Source organism: Gadus macrocephalus, chromosome 3 (assembly GCF_031168955.1).
Source record: "Gadus macrocephalus chromosome 3, ASM3116895v1".
Taxonomy (NCBI): Eukaryota; Metazoa; Chordata; class Actinopteri; order Gadiformes; family Gadidae; genus Gadus; species Gadus macrocephalus.
This window is the reverse complement of record NC_082384.1, coordinates 19,413,660-19,430,371: the sequence shown is the minus strand read 5'-3', so window position 1 is coordinate 19,430,371 and position 16,712 is coordinate 19,413,660. Positions and strand designations below refer to the sequence as shown.

The following is a 16,712-nucleotide window of genomic DNA, read 5'->3' as shown; positions in this document are numbered from 1 at the left end:
GCAGGCCCCAGGGAATAGTGCAGTTTCTTTTCACACCGCAGAGGGGCGAGTTCATCTGTTCACCATGGAAACCGTCGTTTCTTTTTATGTTTGGCGAATAATGTAGGCGAGTTTTTTTTATGTTTATATCTTGCACGGGGTCACTAATGTATTTATGTACACTAGAGCCTTTTACGACAACCCCATAGCCCCATACGAGACTTGAGACTGATGATCAGGCTGCACATGTTGGACGACCACCAGCACATGGAACCCCACAAAGGAGGTGGCCCAATGACACAAAATCTGTCACCATATCAGAACTGCTGTTCAACCATTGGAAAAAGTAACACATTGATTGAACAACTGGTCCAACAGGGGTATACTTATGTTACGTTATACTTCGGTAAACGGCTATGGTCTAAGCCTCTTTGTTCTAGAAAGATTGAGACATCCTTTCATCTTTGCTCTAATGAGAAAATCGCTGTTGATGAAGACAGAGCAGTGTCTGAGTCTCCACTCTTATAGCTAACGACTCAATTACCTCGATGTGTATGTGTGTCTGTGTCTCTCTGTGTGTGCGTGTGTTTGTGTGTGTGTGTGTGTGTGTGTGTGTGTGTGTGTGTGTGTGTGTGTGTGTGTGTGTGTGTGTGTTTCTATATTTGTGTGTGCGTAGTAGTACCGTGTGATAAATTGCATCATATTAACGAAGAGCCTTTTGTGGAAGCTATGTTTTTAATTCTGTGTTGTAGTTTATGTGTGACTGGTCCATATCACTGATAGGTCTCTACCGCCACAAACTTTCACTCAACAACACTTTATAAAACCATCTCGGAAAACAACAAAACATAGTGCGTCCCTAAATCTAAATATTTTATTTACCCATAAATTGAGAGTTTGCGACAGATGTACTCCGTCCCCTCATTTGATTCTCAGCATGGTTGCCATAGCAGGGGGAGGAGTAGGGAAATAGAATGCTGGGACATTACCCCGCCCCCTCTCAGAATGATTGACGGCTGGTCTGGGAGAGGGGGGTAGGGCTGCAGCCTGGTTCAGAGTTTAATTTACACCTCCACTTACCACATCCTTCTCCTTTACCCCACATCTATCTTAACAGCGTGTATGTTTGTGTGTTTGAGGGTATTTGTGTTTGTTTGCATGTGTTTTTGTGAGTTTGTGTTTTTGTGCATGTGTATGTGTGTGTTTGTGTTAGTGTATGTGTGTGTGTTTGTATGTTTCTGTGTGTGTGTTTGTGTTTGTTCACATGTCCATTTGTGCATATGAGTGTGTGTTTCTGCGTTTTTGTGAGTGTGTGTGTATGATATTGTGTGTGCAAGGCTTGTGTTCGGGCTGGCAATGTGTCTGCATGTCATTGCTCGTTTGTGCAAAAGCTACCCGGTGTGATTGAGGCCTCCTGAGAGTATAGCGTCACAGAAAATTCCACAGCTTGATGTTTGGCCCACCGGCAGCTTCTCATGTGTGTGAATGTGTGTGGTCTGCGAGTCTGGCCTCGCTGTCATTCTGACGGAGAAAGGAAGCTTAATAGTGTAACGTATGAGTTAATCTCTGATACTACATGTCAACCCAAGCCGCTTTCCTCAGTCTTCTCTCTCTCTGTCCTTCTTGCAAACCTTTGCTCAGATAGAAGCATAAACCATTAATATGCAGTAACACATACACCAATGTAAATAAATAATATATATCTCATGCACATAGTCACATACCCCTGAGCTCAAACACACACACACACACACACACACACACACACACACACACACACACACACACACACACACACACACACACACACACACACACACACTATGCAGTTCACTGATTAATTATCATTGATTGGTCAATGGTAAATTACCCAATTAAGTAAAATTCACTAAATACTAAATTCTATTTTCAGCCATATGGCACAGTCCATCCATCCCAGCCCCCCAAAAGCCACCCCTAGTGAGTTGCTCTGCATGTTGCCATGCCAACGGGGACCCGAGCACCACTGGATGTTTCATCTAAGTGTGTATCTCATCTCCCCGTTAGCCTATCCGTCTCTTTCTCCTGCTCTCTCCCTCACTTTCTCTCCTTTTTTGTCTCGGTCTATTACCTATATATTAAAATGGATAGAATATATTGTCTTTATATGTCTGGCTTCGGAAATAATAAATAAATAAATATTATATATATATATATATGTATGCATATATTTTTTATAAATACTGTATATATTTTTATATATATTGTGGGCCTGGTAGCAGTAGCTTATAAATCAGAATAAACCGGAATTCCTTGAATTTAATAAACAAATAATATACAGATTTAAATGTGTATTCGGCTTAGTTTTGCAACCAAATTAATTCTGTTTAAAAACCACTTGAACTGTTGTTGCAATGTGTCCATACGACAGGTCACCTTAACAGGCTCTTAAATTAAACCAATGTTTTGCTTGTGTCTGTTTGGGAGGAGTATGGATTTTCTAGTGTTTTCCCCCCTCGTGGCTCTTTTTCTTACCCTTTCTTTGCTTTTCTGTGTCGTCATCTCATGAACATTTCATGCTCCCTCTCCTCCCAAGTATCTCGTTGAATGTGTCTTACCTTAAATCGCACTAACCTTCTTTATTTTTCGGCTCTCCCTTGCCCTTTTCTCTATCACCCTTCCCCCTCTATTATCCTTCCCTCCGTTGCTCCATCCCTCACTCTCTAAAGGCTCTGCCTCATTTTCATGTAAATGAGAATCGATTCTTCTCTCAACACCCTTACCCCTCCGCCTATCCTTCCCCCAACACACCTACACCTACGTGCATTTAAGAAAACTGCTTCCTACGGAGGAAAATCCATGTTGGTTCCCTTGTGTTTTTAAATTGAGGACGGGAATGCAGAGCTTATGTAGGGTACATACTGTGTGATACAGAAGAGAATATCAATTCATATATTGCTTTTAATAAACAAGATATTGATCATGAACACGCTATATTGGACACGCTCTGAAAATGTATGGACAACAACAGTCGCCGATGGACCTCGGCAAATAAACCATATCCTCCAACATGAGTTATGGGGCCACCTTGTGGTCAGACCACGTAACGATTTTTCCAGAGTCAATTTACATGAAGAGAAAGGCTGTTGGGAATTGAAGTAATCGCGGAACTAGTACTTCCTGATTTGAAAGTGACAACAATACAAGAAGTTTCAAGGGGGTTCGAAAACGTTGTAGGGGTCACACAGGACTGCACAGGAGATCGAGAAATTATACACAAGTCAACCGTAAGTATTTATTTTAAGATTATAAGAGAACATTTACGAGAATAAACAAACTGTACAAAGTTTTCACCATGTATCATCCAACTTCTGCCTATTGTGCCTTTCTGCTGCTGAACCTGGCCTGTATTGGTTTCAGGCTGTCAGTATGCTATGTCGATCCGTATGCATTGCCCTTAATGATGAAATATATCCACTCCCCGAATGGATATGTATAAATAGGTTAACATTGTGTACATCTATACGTATACATTATGTAACGTTAGGCTACACGATGTAGGGAAGACCTTTTTCTACATCATTCAACACATGCGTAGGCCAACTAACGTAGGCCAACCTGATGTCTTTGATGGTTTTTACTACTCATATTAGCACTATTCCTACCTAGAAATGGCATTATGTCCTTAGGTAGTCCTACACATAGGGCCCAACCAAATAAAGTTTCGACTTAAAATGTTTTGACCGCCCTTTGTGATAGCGGTGACATTTGTCTTACGTTACTATGGAAGCTTTAATGTCAGCGTGCAGCTTCATGTTATTTCTAATCCTTCTCAGATGTCTCTGATGGAGCGAGGGGGTGTACCCATCAGTCCAGTGACTGGATTAGCATGGACCTCCAATAGCGGTACCTGTCCAAAAGACTTCAGTCTGGTAGGATCCAATCACAGATGGATTTGATGTTGATGTTCAAGGACCGACCTATTAATATGTGAAATTGATGAAGGTACGGACAAAATCCTAAAGTACTCTCCGTTTTCTTCTGTTGATTGTGGTTCTCATAGATAACCATCACTGAGGATGGGGCCGCTGCCAACTTCACACGCAGCTTTGCAATGAGGGCCGGCTACTATCTTTGTTATAGCAAGGTAGGACACTTACTGACTTCTATTATCTCTGATACTTCATACAAAGTGGCTCTCACTCCTAACCTCTCTCACTCTGACCTGAACATCCTATTCTAGGAACAGTCTGGGGGGGTGGTGCTGGCTGATGTCAGAATCCTCTCAGAAAAGGATGCTATTCCTCATGGGTATCGCTTCATCGCAGAACACCTAGAGCCTAGTAAGAAAGTGTTACACATGCACAAGCACAGCTGGCTGTATCATGACAGTGGATCCACATATAGATAATAATAATAATAATACATTTCATTTAGAGGCGCCTTTCAAGACACCCAAGGTCACCTAAAGATGCAACATAAATGCTTTTATTTGCCTTTAGGTCATTTGTCAGAGGCTTTTATGCCAGGGGCTTAGCAGAAGAATTTGTATATCTGTAATGTAGGTTCAGGTATGGACGGGGGTCTGAAGGCTTGCTACAGTACAGACTTCCATTGGCTAGGAATCAAACACCACAGTCACTAAGTACTTCTGAATTACTATTGGGTGTCTGTGTGTGTGTGTGTCTGTGTGTGTGTGTGTGTGTGTGCGCTTCCTCAGGGGCGTCGGTGTCGAAGAGGAAGCGTATGTGTGTGCGTGTGGTTCCGATGGGGAGCGTGGACACTGCGGTGCTGGATCTCAAAGTGACTGCCAGGAGCAAAATGATGTTGCAGCACTACACATGTGTGGGGTAAGTCTTTCACCGCTGGTCGTACAAACTCAAGGTGCAATCATTTAAGTACACACATCTGTCCTCTCCTATTTGGTTTTATACTGCATTCATTACACCTGCACCATTGCATGGTTTTGCATTTAATATATTATTTAAACTAGAATATCTCTGGTCCATTTTTGTGGTCTCCCTCTCCCTCTCCTGAGATTGTAATACTAATAATAATACTTAGATTAACAGCATATCCACCTGTACCTTCACTTTGTCCAGAGACATCCATGGGTATGTGATTTGGTGTAAAACGGGCCCGTTTACCAACCCGATACCGCAAGCCAAGCCTCGGAGTGTCAGCCTGGACCTCCGCAGACTCTCTCTGGATCCGTCTGTCCAGCCCAGCCTTCCACCCAGGTATTCCTTTCAGTGAGCATTATGCTGTTGGTCTTGAATGTGGCAGCTCTCCGTTTTTTCAGTTGGAGTATTGAAACATTGCCTTTTGGTATGTAAGTATTTTGATAAGATGTGTCACAGATAAAAGTAAAGGACGGTACTAGTATTAAGTGCTAGTTATAAGAGTTAAAAATAGCGTCCATGGCCAGAGTAGAACCCAAGCCTTTACCAGGAATTGTAACCATTGACCAAATAGGAAAACACTACTGGAGATGCCGGGGATTGAACCCGGGGCCTCATACATGCAAAGCATGCGCTCTACCACTGAGCTACATCCCCTTCCATGTTATGTTATTGCGGAGTTGATTATATTTTTATGTAAGACGCATGCTCTTCAAAGACATTAAAAGATACCATTACAACACATGACAACATTTAGGGCTGAACGATTTTGGGGAAATAATCTAATTGCGATTATTTTGACCAATATTGTGATTGCGATTCAATGTGCGATTTCTATAATTTATTAAGTTCCTTATGTTGTGTTCTATTCATTAAAAAATAAATAAATCATTCTTTAGTATGACCAACACAACATTGGAAGCAGTCAACATAAAAACTGCTCTTTCCTTTAGGCCAGGCCGATGTGTTGAGATTAATTTATATTATAAACTTATTTATTTAACTATTGAATTGTAAAATAAAATAAATAAATGAATCGTACTGATATCCAGTCAGTAACGGTAACAAATCACTTTTTTTTTGCAGCCTTTGCGATTTGCATACCCTGTTCTATTACATCGCGATTTCGATTTGAATTCGATTAATCGTTAAGCCCTAACAACATTCTTATACATATTTTTTATTGATTTATTTTTATTACGGCAACAGGAATGGCAACAAATTTTAAACAACATTTATTATTCTCCAGTTAATACTGGTTTTATTTGGAAATAAACCCAAAAAAATAAACAAGAAATTTGGAAGTATCTTGCAGAGGCCTAACCTCAATAGAACAAAGGAGGCAGTTATTTGAATAAAAAAAGTGAGTTGTCCTATCACCAGCTTTCTCTTTCTTGTTGTATCCAAAGTAACCCACCTACCCAGCCCTCTATGAAGCTCAGCATGAGGCGCAAAGACGTCACGCAGAATCATGTGGATGTCACCACAGGTTGGCCAAGACTGCTTCTAAAAGTTAAATTAATGCTAATAAGATGTTAACCCTAAGCTTCTCTTTTTTTTGATAGTTTTTGATAAATTAACATTTTATTTTTTATTTTTTTTCTGTTACTTACTTTATTTGTTAACTTCTTTGCTATCCAAGTCAAGGCTAGTCAAGCTGGTTAAGGTATCTGCAAAAAAATAATAATGATTGACTCTTTATTGTATTGTAAACCATAATGTTTTGGATCAACTCAATGAAAATATGTTCATGTTCCAAAGCCATCGATGGAGTTCCCTTCACTCTTCACCCAAAATATGACTTCCAAACTTCCAAGGTGTGTTTATGTTTTTCTTTCTTTCTTTCTTCTTCCATTTACAAATGACCGTCTCTAAAAGAATAGATCATATAACATTATTTTTCCCTGACAGAATCTACAGCTGAACCCACAATTGGATGACATTCGTATAAAATCACTCCAAGACATTGAAAATGAGGTATGACCTTTTCAACAGTTCAATACCGCACCACACTATACTCTGCATTTCACAGTTTGTATTGTACAGTGATGTTCATGACACTTGAACTGTTCCTTTGCATTTTCAGTATAACTACACTTTTGCTGTCGAGGAACACGCAGCAAAAAGGACAAGGCCTTCAGCTTTGACTAAGGTTGCCTCATAGTGTCAACACCCTTCACACTTAGACCTCCCATGCCATAAGACCCTTGGACATCTGATGTGTTCCTGAAAAGTTGTCAGTATGATTCCTCACGTCATCGTTAAGTAAAACGTTTGTAATATTTGAAATTGGTTAAATATGCAATACAACTGAATCTGATTCATATCTGTCTGAGAAACTTTTATCATACAAGGGTTTATGTTATGTCTTGGGTAAAGGTGATGGTTAATATAATCCCATGACATAGTTTTGATTTGCCGAAGGAAGTGAGAAACTGTTGAGGGGGTTGGTGGGGCTGTTACATTTTTTCCTTTCACTTCCTTTCATCACACTATTTACATATCTAAATGTATATTTTTGTTATTATTATATAGATCTATCGTACATATATATATATATATATATATATATATATATATATATATATATATGACGTTGTACACTACAGAATGTGGAAAGCAAACAAGATGATTGTAGATGTATATCTCACGCAGTTCCAATCAACCAAGTCTATCTTTTATTACATATTAATTACACATTCATCATTGTGGCCCATTAAAGATTTCATGGGACTGGGCAAACATTGTTTGATGTGTGGCATGTGGTACGTGTATATTTATGACTGAAGCTCATTTGTATATCAGTGGGTGGTGGGTAGACTTTGGATGTCGATTATGTACATTCATACACAATTGTTGGGAGAACAAATTTACTGCATTTAAGGGCCATGGTTCTTTACATCTAATATACATAACATAATGTTTATTGGATTGATGTATCTATTGTATGTTGTGCTTTATTTGTCACAATTGTCTCTTTTGACTTTATTTGTCACGACGATGTCGGTTACAGAGAGAATACTTCTTCAGTTGTCATCTTTGGGACATTATGGGGAAATACTTTATAATTTGTGGAATATATTTATGATATGTTTAATAGAACAATAAAGGCTTGGGAACAATTTAAAATAAATATTCTGTTTTCTTTTAAGGGGCATACTTGAAGGCACCAAGCAGATGTACTATAGCGAAAGCCTATTTTATCGTGCTGCATGTCCCATTGCTGGAAGTAGAAGAGTTGTTTTGCTTTTGACTTGGTACATCTATTTAAATCTGATATTATAGTGTACCCTGAGGCACAATTTTGTTCCGTTGGAACCATTTATGACTGATATGTGAAAGTGATCCGGTTTGTATTGCAAGAAAGAGGTCCAGTGATTTGTAGACAGCTAATAGTAGTTCCCCTCATTGTTTGCACTGAGCGGAGTTTAAGCATATGGTTACAGCATGTAGCCTATGGGCACATCCAAATAAAAGTAGAGCTGGGGACAGTTTTTTCCAGGTTCTTGATCAAGGAAGGTCATATTTCATGGCATGGTCAGGCAATAGAGATTTGATAGATGTTGGAAGATGTATTTTGTGAGTGCTATGCTTTTGTGACTCTGCATGTTTCTACATTTTCAAAAACAATTTAGTTAGGAAAACCAAAATAACTAAGATTTGAGGTTATGATTGCCTATCAATACCATATGATTGTAATATAATACAGGCACTGATATTTGTCAAAAACTCAAAAACCATACTTTTTTCCAATCATAAATGAATTTCAACAAGCACATTTTGTTGGGCCCTTAAAATAAATAGTTCCTTTGAATACCCATAGGGGGAGCAGCATCCCAGACATCCAATCAAATGAAAAAGAAGTAGAAGCATTATCTACCCTCCCCTTCTATCACGTCTCATGCAGTCTGGCCTTGTGCTTGGAGTGTTCAATCCAAGCCGACAGTAACAAAAAGAAGGAATGGAAGGCAGAGGGTATGGTTCAGGTAGGAAGAACTCTCAATAAGCATTCACGGGAACATCAGTGAGTTATCCGCACAATAGGTTTACGCATTGTTACGTCATGGATCGCCGCGTTACTAACATACTGTTAGCTTGCTGATTTAACGATACCTTTACGTCTTTGTTTCAGCCTAGAGCATATCTCAAAAGCGTTAGCACGGTCTGTAAAATGTGTCATTCGAAAGAAACGCAATACCTTGAATGTCATACCGACACCGAGGAAGTTGTGGTGGTTTTATATAATTAATGTCTTAACGTTACAGCTAACGTTGGCGATTGCACCGATATCTGATAGTGGCGACTATCACCGGTACCTGGTCGGGTGGCGATCTTTTAGCCCCCTTTCTGTTGAGAGGATGGGCCAAAATCCTAATGTACTTACAGTTTAGCAAGTATTATTCTGCAAACCGGTCTATCTGTCGTTAATCTTGTTAAAATGGAGCCTGGCACCAAATTGACTCTTAAAGCTAATAAAATGGCCGCCAGACTATTCGCTCATTACTTGGAACAGCGCTATCTAGCTTTGACATAAGTCGTTTACCGTTGGTTTTGGATATGATACTTATGCTATTTATTTATTAGAGGAATGAATTTGCTGGATACACATTAGCCACATCGGCTAAACTGGTTGATATGGTTGCATGTTTCTTACTCCCATTGTCTCACGCAGGATACTCCAGCTGGGGAGGCGGGGGGTCGGGCAGCAGAGGTAGGGGAAAAAAAAGTCCATGTAGTGTCTCAAAAAATAATGACAATAACCCAAGATTATGGCTTTATAGACGAGTTAATAATGACCATTCTACTCCTTGATTATTATAGGTTCCAACAGCTTTGACATGTATGGTGGTGGTGGTGGAGGAGGTGGAGGAGGAGGAGGCGGCGGCGGCGGAGGTTATAAAGACTCGATGTCCGGTCTTGGAGGATATGGAGGAAGTGGGCAAATGAAGAGGGGTCTCTCCGGAGGCTCCCTGCTCTCCTCCTCAAGTTCAAATGCAGATGCAGTCATTGCCAAGATTAACCAACGCTTGGATATGCTCACACAGTTGGAGGGAGGGATGAAAGGTGGTCGGAGTGACAGGTATGGCGCTTTTCCAGATATCTGTGAGAATACTGGCGCGTTCTTTATTACCTGGATCTCAATACATTTGCTGTTGACATCCAGACTCCAGTCAAAATTGTATTCATTAGTTCATTACAAAATTACATTTATCTTATACTTGTCATACAAGATTAGGGGTTATAAATCGTAATATAAATCAACACTCACATTCAAGGATTTGGCCATTTCAACAAAATAGCTTGTCCTTCCTTTTAGAGCCTATTACTTATGCATATGCAACACTAGAGAACACACCGACAAACTAAAATTGTCTTGTTATTTTGCTTGTGGTGTCCATCATTTGTTCTACAGTGATTAGTCTCATTCACTACTGCATGTCCATTTATTTATGCCGCTTCATATGTGAGGACTAATAGATGAATCCAGTGTTTTGTTAAAAATATAAGATCTTAATTGGACGACTATTGATTGATTTACAGTTTCAATCGTTGGGTCTTATCGGCCAGGTTTCACACACTCTTCAATTAGAACATCAATGGACATAGCAACAGTTCTCTCGAAGTGTTTTGAGTTGCTATAGGAAATCGGAGGGGCCGTAACCAATATACTCTCAACTAAACACTAAAGTGTTTAGTTGTACACTAAAGTGCAATTTTTGACCCTGCGAGAATCAAGGCATGTGTGGATCAAGTCAGCAAATTGTTGTAGTTGCGCCAAAGTTGTATGATTCAGGCTCTGTTCCTGTAAGGGGTTTTAATCCGTCCTATAAAATGACTACATTCTATAGATGGCTGCAATCATCGTCATAATACTTGCAATCAGTCCTTTGTCCGCATGCAGGGAAATGTCGACTATAGTGTATAATTAGGTCACCAGGTATATCACCCACACTTGACTACTATACTGTGGGGGATGTGGCTATCAAAACGCCTGTCCTGGGATTTCTTTGAGGAATGGTTTCTGATGTCCGTGCACGATGGTTCTTGGATGAAGTTTCTCTTGATTGATTTGTATGCGTTTCCTCGCAAAACTATACCACCCTAAAAAGGAAAACGCCCTATAAATGCATTCATTCAACATCACCCATCACCTTCTATCTAACTACAGATATTTCTGTATGTGCCAAGGATACCTCAATATACCCCTACCTGTTATATTTCTATTCAACTATGAAGTTACAACGTGTAATCATACAGTCTTTAAAGCTTACTGACTGGTCTGGACTGTCTTACCTGCTTCTATACTTGATGAATCCCGAACTCCAGCTCTCCCTAGTTGCTTCCAAGGCTAGGGCTTTCCAAGACATGCAGATGGGCATGAAAGTTCATGAAATCCCCAACCCACAAGTAACTGGTAACCTTTGAGACCTCCAGTGTATGCACAAAATTGGAAGAGTGTAACCCCTTCTTCCATTTAAAAAAGAAAGCGGATCTGTGGCCACATCCAGACTGATGGTTTTGGTTCTTATGTGGTTCACTGAAAAGTTGGATTGGGAGAACTAAGAGCGAGAGAGGGAAAGCGAGAACGTGGAGGAGAAGGGCAGCCAGGTGGAGAAATCCAAACCTGTCTGCCTCCCTCACTCTCTGCTCTTCCTCCCCCTCCCCCCCCTTCCTCGCAGGTTTGACCAGTACGAGTCATTCGACTCGCGCCAACCCTCGCTGGCCTCTTCCCGAGATCTCTACAGATCTAGCAGCAGCAGTAACTATGGTTATGGCGATAACCGGGGGGACAGCATGCTGTTGGGACAGCGCGGAGGCTCAGGCTTCGCAGGGGGCGTTGGGCTAGGGCTGGGAGGAGGAGGAGGCGGCGGCTACGACACCCCCTCCCCATCCTACGGCGTCGCTAAGATGCGACAGAATATGAGGGACTCCTTCGGCAGTGGCCAGGGAGCCGGCTCAGGAGGTGGAGGATGGGTGAGCGCCGGCCGCCGTTCCCCCAGAAGGGGTGGCAATGCCGGGGGCCGAGGAGCTGGAGGAGGCTTTGGAAGCCGAAAGCCCGACCCCACTCCCTTAGGAGGAGGTGGTCGCGGAGGGGGCCCCCCCCACCGGGGCCACTCCCCAGGAGGTGGAAGGGGAAAGCTCCCATCCCTCCTGGCCAACCGGATGTACCCTGAGAGCGGGGGCTTCCACCAGGGCTCCGGCCAAGGCCCCCACGACTTCCCCGGAAGGCATTTTGGAGGGGGCCCACGAGCTGGCCGCCAGCGGGGCCGCAAAAGACCCCTTAACCGAGTAAGTACCTCCAGTGGGAATACTGAACCTCCAACACTGGACAGTAGTGAGGACCTTCTTTGAAAGACCTCCATTTATACCCTCTACCAGCTCACAGGCCAACCATACATGCTGGAATCTGTATGCAATCTGTTGCCTCATGTCCCCATCAATCCCAAATGTGTCACTATTCTCTGGTCGTCCTCCATGAACACCCAACCAGTGTAAACGGCCCAAAATATCCTCATCAAGATTAATTGCATTCGCCTCAGAGTAATTGTCCAGTAAGCGCCACACTCGTCCTTATTGTCTACTGCATCTCTGGAGGTTTTCGTCTTGGACGTGGATTTGTGTTTAATTTACTTTGCGGGACTTGGCTAATGCTATTGAATGAATTCCTGTTAGAAGGGAGTGCATTGCAATAGTATTGACACAAGTAACATGAATCAAAATCTAGTTTAAGGTATTAAATATCAACAATTAACAAATGGTTATTGACCCTCTTGGAGGTGAGTTGGTTTAGTTGGTGTTTTCCATTTGAGTTCTCCTAACTATTATTGGAAGAGACGGTACAAACTTGAGATGCTTGTCTATCGATGTATTCCAGTCTATTCTTAAATTTACTGGATTTTGGCCTCCAGTGTTTCAGTATTTTCCTTTGACTCACTGGAATGTTTTCCTGTAATAATTGTTAATGTTATGAAACCTTAAGAATATACTTGTTTTGAATTTGCTGTCATACAATGCTTACACAAACATGGTGTTAAGCTCTGGTACTAAATTCCGCTATTCGATAGAAAAACTCTATTTTTGCTGTTTTTCTTTTTGATGGGAGTGCATTTGTTTTACATGGCAAGCACTATCAAGGATTTGGGTGGGTTTACCTGCCAGGCATTAAATGTCAAACATACATTGATCAGCGATATAGAGGTCAATAATCCCATGCAACCCCAGGAGTTTTTGCAATCTATTTCTGTCACTGATTATTGTGAGTGCTATTTTAGTTTGAGGCTGCGAAGCAGGTGAAACCCCAGCGCGATGGACAGAAGAAGAGGAAACAGACGTTGGTTGAGGGAGACGAACCAGAGTCAAAGATGAACAAGACCGATGCTGAAGGGGCTGACGCAGACAAAGGTACAGTTGTCACTATTGGCAGTGAGCACTGCTTAAGATGATCCGCAGCCATTTCGTTTTTCCAGTGCATGACGGTTGCTTGTCTTAATGTGTTCAATTAGATGCCGTTGAGCTCGAATCTGAGGCTGACCAGGGTGAAGAGAAGACTCAATCAGGGGCAAGTTAATTTAGTTTTGCTTGAACTCTTTTTCCTTTTTCTTTAAGTAATTAAAGTGGCCCACTCAACGTTTCATAATACTGAAAATGCAAGGGTTTTCAACAGTGGGCCGTATGTTAAATTTATATTGTTTTAACTCATTTGGCGATAGTGCCATAAGAGACCTTTTGATTTGATACTTCACATTTTAACTCTGCAAATTTCCTCACAGGAGAATCAGCAAGAAGAGGATGGGGAGCAAGGTATGCTTACCCAGTCACTCATATTTTATTTAAATGCACAACACACTTACAATGTACCTCTTGAATTAAGTAAACCGTGTGCTAAATATACCATTTTATTAATATTTATTTTGTTTTGATTCTGCCATCCCTTCTAGATGCATCCAAACAAGATGACGACTCAGACGCCATGACATCTCCGCAGGGAAAAGGCTTGGGTCAGGGCCAAGACAAGAACCCCAAACTCAAGAAGCGGAGGGGCTTTCTGGAAAGGTCAGGCGGCAAAGTTAACTCCCAGAGGTCAGAACTACCTACTACATCCATTAACCTCCTCCCTCTTTTCCCTTCCTTTTGATCTTGAATCACTGTCATCCTTCTGTGTAGACCAACCCTTAACAACTAGGAACCTGCTTTCTCACCTCTTCCTCCACCCCACTTTTGTCCCTTGTGGATTTATCTTCCTTGTGACATCTCCCTGATGTCAGTCCCGTCTTGTCAGATGGTTGATCACTGTGAATCTTCTTCCTACGGGATTACTTTAATTAATGTCACACTTGACCTCTTCGACCCATCGTCCTTTTTTGATAATGTGTGCAAACATGTCTGATTGGCTTTGACCTCCTGATGTGTAACAGACTACGTTTCCTACGATGCAGGGTTATGTTTGCTTGCTCCGTGTGTAAGTTCCGTTCGTTCTACAAAGAAGACATGGCCGTCCATCTACAGAGCCGCTTCCATAAGGACCACTTTAAATTCCTGTCCAGCCAGCTGTCCAAGCCAACCACAGACTTCCTACAGGTGACCCATCCACACTCATCTGTCCTCAAATTTGTCGCTAAGGGAATTCTTTTTGACGTCATTGTTTTTATTTTTTAGGAATACTTGCAGAACAAATTTGACAAGACAAAACAGAGGGTTGGTCAGTTGGAAAACCACAGCGCTGCAATCTGCCAAGTATACAAAGAACAGGACCTAACTAGAGGTAAGGTGTGTGTGTGTGTGTGTGTGTGTGATATTCTGCTGTACGACGTGTACGGTGTGTGTATGAGTGAAAATGACCCTTGTATTCATATGACAGAGATCGGTATGGAGCACTTCATGAGGAAAGTAGAGGCTGCCCACTGCGCCGCATGTGACCTGTTCATCCCTATGCAACACCACCTGATCCAGAAGCACATCAAATCCCCTGATCACAACTACAACCGCAAGGTAAGAAGGCTCAATCCCCATTCTTCACTTGAGGAACCAATGTGTATAAGTGACGTAAGCCATAACACCGAATCCTGTTTATGCACACGGCGGTGTCTGAACATGCTTTAGCCTGCTCCCCCGGTCTGACTGGTGGTGTCTTGTTTGTTTACAGGGTATGATGGAGCAGTCGAAGAGAGGCAGTCTGTCTGTGGCTCGCAGCATACTTAACCACAAAATTATTGGCAAGAAACTGGAGAGTTATCTCAAGGTAAATATCCCACAGCCAGGGTTATCTGCTCTGCTTTTGTTGTTGGTGCTTCAGCAGCCTGCCCTTCGCATGGCCAGAAACCGCGTTGTCTGTCTAGTGGGAATGCAGCCAGGTCTGAATGGGATTAACTAATTAAAACGTGTACCATGACGGCTTCTGAACCAGATGTCAGCCATCTGCAACAGTGTTTGTGGAAGTTGTTAATATTTATTGCAACACATAAGAGTTCTGCTTTACTTGTGCAGCTTGTTCGTGTTGCGATTGCACTTGTTGTATCCCAAACCATCCATAGAGTGCCTCATGGGCAAAAGTGTACCAGCACATTGCAGCCATGTCTGCACCACTGTGTGGGGCTGAACTTGACTCTGTGTTGAAATGGCCGTTCCCTCTACAGGGTGAAAATCCGTTCACTGGGAACCAAGACGAGCAGGACCCCGAGGACTCCATGGTGATGGAGGTGACTGACGGCATGAAGGAGATGGGCGACGGCGACGACGGCGGCCAGAAGAACGCCAGCCAGTCAATAAAGGAGGAGCCTGCCATCGAAGGGGAGACTGCTCAGGAGGTGGCTGAGGGAGAAGGTGCGGAGGGGGAAAAGATGGAGGAGGAGGAGCAGCAGCAGCAGCAGGAGGAGGAGGAGGAGGAGGAGCAGCAGGAGCAGCAGCAGCAGCAGCAGGAGGAGAAAGAGCAGGAGGCGGCAGCACAGCAGGGGGGAAATGAGGAGGAGGAGGAGGAAGAAGAGGAAGAAGGCTTTGAGGTTGGAGATGACGAAGGATATGTTGTAGAGGATGAGATCGGTGAAGATGCTGTGCAGGGAGAGTTGGACGAGGAAGAGGGAGTAGAAGCGGCAGCCGGAGAAGTGGAAGGGGACAAGAATGGCAGTGATGGTGCTGTGCTTGAGTGACTGTAGTGGCCTCTCACTGCAAACTCTTATCTGGACCAGTTAACATGTTTCCTAGTCCTTCCATCGCTGCCCTTTCGCTGCCTACCCTGAATTACCATAACGTACATGCCAGTGTCCTGAGGTTTCTTACAAAGACGAAGCAAAAATGTATTTCATGTTTTGTTTGTAACCCAAATTTTCTTGTGCCTTTTTTATTTTATTTTTTGCGTTTTTATTGAAAGTGTCTGGTATCAAGTGGTAAATTCTGCCCTCCCCCCGACTAACAGTACATAAAATGTAATCCCTTGCCGGTCAGTGTTTTTGGCAAATGATTACATTTACACTTCCCAATGTTAATATCCTGGAAAGATTAAAGTTATGTCTTTAGAATTGCTTTAGGAACTAATCCGTTGTCTCTTGTGCAACAAAGTTTTTGTTCTATTGAGTAAATAAAAAATGTGTTTGATAAATCCATTGTGGTGTTTGTGAAAACGTTTTGTGCACATGTGTTTTTTGACTTGGGTAATTAAAGTAATACTTTCACAACTGTAATTAAAGTCATTCTTCAGGGCAAACATATTTTTGATATTTGGCAAATCAAAGGTCGCTTAATGTGTTATGTTGTATCATTGCAATATAATCATTGGATGACAGACTATACTTGTATGCATCAGTAGACAAATCTTCAAGCTTCATTTCAGTTTAAAGCTTTAAATGCTTTACCGTGTCA

The 16,712-nt window shown here is 42.0% G+C and overlaps 2 protein-coding genes and 1 non-coding gene across 6 annotated transcripts; 2 read left to right on the top strand and 1 right to left on the bottom strand.

Annotated features, from left to right (window-relative positions):
- The first annotated feature begins 3,084 nt into the window (after positions 1–3,084).
- Positions 3,085–7,992, top strand: mvb12a (multivesicular body subunit 12A). Of its 3 annotated transcripts, none has more exons than XM_060046416.1 (10): positions 3,085–3,245; positions 3,795–3,890; positions 4,022–4,105; positions 4,202–4,301; positions 4,679–4,808; positions 5,061–5,198; positions 6,269–6,348; positions 6,621–6,676; positions 6,771–6,836; positions 6,946–7,992. In XM_060046416.1, exons 2-10 carry the CDS (start codon positions 3,795–3,797, stop codon positions 7,021–7,023), a joined length of 828 nt encoding a protein of 275 aa, XP_059902399.1. In that variant the 5' UTR covers positions 3,085–3,245; the 3' UTR covers positions 7,024–7,992. The 3 variants fall into 3 exon arrangements, with proteins under 3 accessions (XP_059902399.1, XP_059902401.1, XP_059902402.1); XM_060046418.1 differs by having other exon boundaries at positions 3,105–3,245; positions 3,768–3,890; XM_060046419.1 differs by lacking the exon at positions 3,795–3,890 and having other exon boundaries at positions 3,111–3,245.
- Positions 5,445–5,516, bottom strand: trnaa-ugc (transfer RNA alanine (anticodon UGC)). The gene has a single exon. It is a non-coding gene; the product is annotated as a tRNA-Ala (tRNA).
- A 704-nt stretch (positions 7,993–8,696) lies between the features above and the next one.
- On the top strand, positions 8,697–16,456 carry akap8l (A kinase (PRKA) anchor protein 8-like). 2 transcript variants are annotated; one of them, XM_060046362.1, is made up of 13 exons: positions 8,697–8,845; positions 9,532–9,570; positions 9,681–9,939; positions 11,540–12,149; positions 13,133–13,262; positions 13,364–13,419; positions 13,631–13,661; positions 13,799–13,913; positions 14,297–14,438; positions 14,517–14,622; positions 14,719–14,849; positions 15,004–15,099; positions 15,494–16,456. In XM_060046362.1, exons 1-13 carry the CDS (start codon positions 8,821–8,823, stop codon positions 16,001–16,003), a joined length of 2,250 nt encoding a protein of 749 aa, XP_059902345.1. In that variant the 5' UTR covers positions 8,697–8,820; the 3' UTR covers positions 16,004–16,456. The 2 variants fall into 2 exon arrangements, with proteins under 2 accessions (XP_059902345.1, XP_059902344.1); XM_060046361.1 differs by having other exon boundaries at positions 8,698–8,845; positions 13,799–13,940.
- The last annotated feature ends 256 nt before the right edge of the window (positions 16,457–16,712 follow it).